This window comes from Balaenoptera ricei, chromosome 8, assembly GCF_028023285.1.
Source record: "Balaenoptera ricei isolate mBalRic1 chromosome 8, mBalRic1.hap2, whole genome shotgun sequence".
Lineage (NCBI taxonomy): Eukaryota > Metazoa > Chordata > Mammalia > Artiodactyla > Balaenopteridae > Balaenoptera > Balaenoptera ricei.
In genome coordinates this window covers 88472777-88477782 of record NC_082646.1, presented here as the reverse complement: position 1 = coordinate 88477782, position 5006 = coordinate 88472777, and the positions used below count along the sequence as shown (strand labels likewise).

The 5006-nt window shown below is 51.8% G+C and overlaps 1 protein-coding gene across 1 annotated transcript; it reads left to right on the top strand.

Moving 5' to 3' along the window:
* The first annotated feature begins 1939 nt into the window (after positions 1 to 1939).
* C8H11orf91 (chromosome 8 C11orf91 homolog) lies at positions 1940 to 3795 on the top strand. Its single transcript, XM_059929639.1, has 2 exons — positions 1940 to 2435; positions 3653 to 3795. Exons 1-2 carry the CDS (start codon positions 1940 to 1942, stop codon positions 3736 to 3738), a joined length of 582 nt encoding a protein of 193 aa, XP_059785622.1. The 3' UTR covers positions 3739 to 3795.
* The last annotated feature ends 1211 nt before the right edge of the window (positions 3796 to 5006 follow it).

Here is a 5006-nt window from a genome sequence, read left to right as displayed (position 1 = left end):
TGGGCCTTACAGAAAAGTAGTGAAAACCCAGAGAAGTGTTTAGGCTTGAGAGCTCAGAAACCATTTCAACAAAGGGTGTTAAATTGCGAACAAATGATAAGGCAAAGGGAAAGGGGTTTGGATTTCTAGGCATTTTGATTTCTAGGTAAATAGTGGGAAGGTAATTATATGGGGGAAATTTATGGAAGATAAGGGTTGTTTGGTAAGGTTTGTTATGCAGGCTCAAGTTAGTGCCATCTCCAGTAATAAGAGTCATCTCTTCTTCCTGGCACGGGAGAGGGGGTTGGGGACACCTTCACTAAGGGAAATTTATTTTCTTTACAAAGGAAATTTTGTTACCTTTACAAAGGGAAATTTATGGCCTGCTTTTAGGCAGAAAAGGAGAGGACAAAGTTCCTCCTGTGTCTGCTTTTTTCAATTGCCAACTTAAAATAATTCTTATGCCAAAGTGGCATATTTGGGGGTGGTATATTCTGATCCCCTTCAGTTCCCACAACACATAACACTGTTTTAAAAGTGTCCAAATATTTATTGAGTCCTATTATATGCTCAGTATTATAGGATCCTTGGGCTGGACCCTTGCCCTCAAGGAGCTTACAGGTAAGTGTGAGAAAGAAAATCTTCTCAGCTTCAGACAAGCCCCTCAGTGGGGATTGCTGCTCCTTACATTTGGACAGAGTTTCTAAGTTTACAAGCCCTTCACACACACTATTCTGTCTTCCATCTGATCATCACAAACAACCCTATGAGGCAGCCTGGTTCTCTTATTTTTATTTTACAGAAACCCATCTTAGAAGTCAAGCAACTTGTCCACCTTGGATATCTGACTCTCTCTGCTTTGCTGCCAAACACACACACACACACACACACAGCATTTGCTAGTGGAGCTGGTACTGACTCAGATCTTGACTGGCCAACAGTCTAAACTGGCCCCCACCCATCTTTGTTCATTTACATCAATATCATTAGGCAGACTTTTCAAGGAAATTTACTCACCCTGAGTCTATGACTAGCACAGGCTACTCATATATTTGAGCTGGGCATGTCCCTTGGACAGTATGTCCAAGTCACCGTAAAGAATAGCTGAGCTGTTCGAGGGCCGTTCTGCAGGATTTCCTTTTGGTGGTTCGTTTACTGCCTGTTAGCTCCTAATAATGAATGTTCGGAAGAGAACTAAACTACATTTCATTGAAGACACCTAGTTCAGATCTATTCCAAATCCATACCAGGGTCCCTTTTTTCCAGAATCGTCCACAACACTGGGAAATTTGGTAGAAACATGGGTTGGCTCTAACAGCCATTCCCATCTACCCTCTTCTTCCGTTGTAGAGGATGAAAAGTCAGACACTCCTGTCCCTAAACTTCTTTGCAATGAGGGGTGGTAAGGGAAGCCTGCTAGGGCAGGGGGCAAGTTTCTAGGAATTTTTTTTCTCCCTATAAAAGGAGAGGAAGACTGAAGAAAGTTTTCTCTCGGAGTTCTGACCAGCTCCCAGCTTCCTACTTTTGGATGAAGTCATGACGGGATGCGAGAGCAGGCGCCAGGTGTGCAATAGCTCGGGAGTGAGGCTTGCGGAATTTAGGGGCGGTAGGAGGAGTCGTGGGGCGGGATCTGGAGGACCCGGAGCTGCTGTCGTCGAGGGTGTGGGGGAAGCGCCCGGAGGGGACGGGCCGCACATCAGGGCGCACGTGCGGGATTTCCCATTCCAGCTACTCCGCTGGCCTTTCTCACTCTAGGGGCGCGTCGGTGGGCGGGGCCATATTCTGGGGCGCGGACAGCGGGGCTTTAGAATCTCGACTGTTTGGGGCGGGGCCGGGCGAAAGGGTGGGGGCCGCTCTCCCTCGGGGCGTGGCCTGTGGAACCTCAGAACCCGGGTGACTCGGGGCCAGGGCTCGCGTCTCCCGGCACGGGGTTCCTCCCACTTATCCTCCCGTTCAAAAGATGCCGAAGGGGCGGCGCGGCAGCCAGAGCCCCACGATGAGCCAGCAGCCGGCCCCGCCCCTTTACTTCCCTTCCCTCTACGACCGGGGCATCTCCTCGTCCCCTCTCAGCGACTTCAACATCTGGAAGAAGCTCTTCGTGCCGCTGAAGGCGGGAGGGGCGCCGGCGGGCGGGGCGGCTGGAGGCCAGCCTCTGCCCCAGGCGCTCCCGGCCCCAGCGCCCCTGCCGCCACCGCCGCCCGGCCTGGGTTCCCCCAGTGAGCGGCACTGTCCCCCGCCCTGGCCCTCCGGCCTGGCCTCCATCCCCTACGAGCCTCTGCGCTTCTTCTACTCGCCACCGCCGGGGCCCGAGGTGGCTGCCTCGCCCCTGGTCCCCGGCCCCATGACACCCCGGCTAGCCTCTGCCTCCCACCCCGAGGAGTTGTGCGAGCTGGAGATCCGGATTAAGGAGCTGGAGCTGCTCACCATCACTGGGGACGGCTTCGACTCCCAGCGCTGTGTGTAACCTCGGCCGAGCCCACCCTTAGCCTGCCTCTTCTCCCTCCTTGGCTCCATGCCCCCTGAGCCCCTCACCCTCAGTGTGGCCTTGGGCTCAGACTCCAGCTCCCAGGAATCCCTGATCCCAAACCGATCCCCCAGAACCCAGACACTCCATCCTGGATTTCAACCGATTCCTTTGCTCACCATAAATCTGGACTTCACGGACCCTTTTGCCCCAAATTCCAACCTCCCTCCGTCCTGAGCCCTTTTGTTAGTCTGGACTCTGAGCCTCTAAACCTGGAACTCTGTCCATCACAACCCCCAAGTTGAACTTTAAGCCTCCTGCACAGTGATACTAACACCCTGGAGTTTCACCCCCCGAGACACACAGCCCCCGTCTCTAGAGACCTGACTTTTAGTGTTTATCTTAAACTGGGGTCCTCAGTGGGAGGAGGGGGAAGTCGGTGAGGGTCAGTTGATCTGTAGGGGGCGGTGTAAGACCCAGAAGGCCCAAGGATGTTCACTGAGGAGCTTTGGGATCCTCAATTTCTCAGTGCTGGAAGGTAGCCTCCTGTGACCCCTGGCCGCCCTTTCACCAGGGTCCTTGCCTCTGCCATCTGGTCTAAGGTCTGAAGTCTTGGGCAGACCAGAGCAGACCAGGTGTGCTGATGTGGGCAGGATTCCTCTAGTGCGCAGACTGAGTCCTTGATGTTAGAGAGTAAAGTTGTTAAACCCAATTCTACTCCCAGAAGGACCAAGTTGCACTGTAGAATATTCTACTCCCAGAAGGACCAAACAGCCATAGGCTGTTCCACAGATTTTGTCTTTCCCAACACCTGGTCTGGCTAAGGCTAGCCCTTGACCACTGGAAAAGGGCAGATGGTTCTAGAAAGACCATCCCCATTATTGTGAAATAACAGACATGTTTAGGTCCATGTGGCCATAGGAATGGTCCCCAATTCATCAGGCACCCTGTAATGTCTCCTTCCTCACATCCTCGGGAAGAAAACTCCTGGAATACTTGGGCTTTTCTGAGTCCTGGATTTCTCAACCGCCTATTCTCCACTTTGACGAGTTTTGGCTGTTAGGGTTTTTTTCCCCTCACCCACCTTGGGTCATAATGGGTTTGGGGCTCATGTAGGGAGCACACAATTGCTTCCCATAAGCTTGCTTTGGAAGTGTTAGAAAAAGCCCTTATCTCTCCTACAGCTAAGTTTGTTTTGCTCTCCTGTAGATAAATTCTTGAAGGCGCTGAAAGATGAAAAGTTACGAGGCCTGAAGACGAGGCAGCCTGGAAAGAAGTCGGCCTCTCTCTCCTGAGGAGCTGCCCACCAGAGCCTAAGCAGCGGCCTCCTTAGGTGTTAGTTCTTAGATAATGTGCCCCGTTTGTTGTCATTTCAAAGATCGTTATTTTTTGTTCTGTATTTACTGCTGTTCTCGTTGCTCCCAGCACATACTCTACATACAGTGTCCACTTGAGTGGTAAAGCTCATGGTCTCTCTCCTGTCTGTGCTGCTGCTGGGGAAGCACTCTCACGGGGGCTGGAAGCTGCTGCCCAGCCAGCATTCAGGGGAGGAGGGGATCCCCAACACTGCCAAGTCGGGGTGGGGGGATTGGGAAAAGCCAAGGGCAACATATATTTGCATCTGTTGCTGTGACCGTGCTCAGAAAGGATCTTTGAGGACTGCAACAAGGGGTTAGTTTGTTTCAAACAGCTTTAGTCCTTGGAAATGTTTTTAGTTTTTAAATGGTTTTTGGAGCACAAAACTCTTTGATAATCTGATCAAAGGCACGGTCCTTCCTAGAAATTCATGTAGTCAAGAAATATTTGAGTGCATATTATGTGCTAGGCACCCTCCTAGGCTCTTGGGGCTGGGGGATGCAGACAATAAAGATAAGTAAACCATAATATGGTATCAGAAGATGACAGGCTAAGGGGAAAACAAAAAGAGTAGAGATGAGGATGGTCCCGAGGGTAGGAGGAAAGCAGGGTTTCTTGAAGAGGGAACATCTAAACAAGGTTTGACGAAGGTTAAGGGCGAGAGCCAGGTGCCACCCTGGGGGCATGTTTCAGGGTGAAGGGCAGGTGCAAAGGCTGAAGGTGGGATGCTTGAGGGTCAGCAGAGAGCCCAGCTGGCTGGAGCAGGAGTGAGGGGAGAGCGGTAGGGATGAGTACAGAGAGGGTCCATTCGAGTGGGACCTTACAAACCATGGTAAGGACTTGGGGTTTTACTCCGAGTGGGATGGGAAGTAGTTAGAGGGTTTTCAGCTGACGAGTGACAGGATCTGACTTGCTCTATGTTGAGAACAGGGTAAGGAAGGACGCAGAGAAAGCAGTTAGGAGGCTGTGGGAATTAATAATCCAGCTAAGCGAGAAGCGATGATACAGCATTTCTGCCCTTTCCCCCTTGCTGGGTCCCCCTATGGGGCACCCTCTGCGGCTGCCGCCCCTCTGCCAGGTGCTGCCTCTATGGCCAGAAGGAGCAAGAGCTCAGCGCAGAAGCATGCAAAGGATAACGTAGCTGATAGAACAAAATCTTCCATCAAATGTAACGTTTTGGTGCTTGGCATCTAGACTCCCTTGTGCC

Coding starts and splice junctions, on each gene's coding strand:
- C8H11orf91 (XM_059929639.1), top strand. CDS start 1,940: ATGCCGAAGGGGCGGCGCGGCAGCCAGAGCCCCACGATGAGCCAGCAG. Junction 2,436..3,652: donor CGGCTTCGACTCCCAGCGCT/GTGTGTAACCTC, acceptor GCTCTCCTGTAG/ATAAATTCTTGAAGGCGCTG.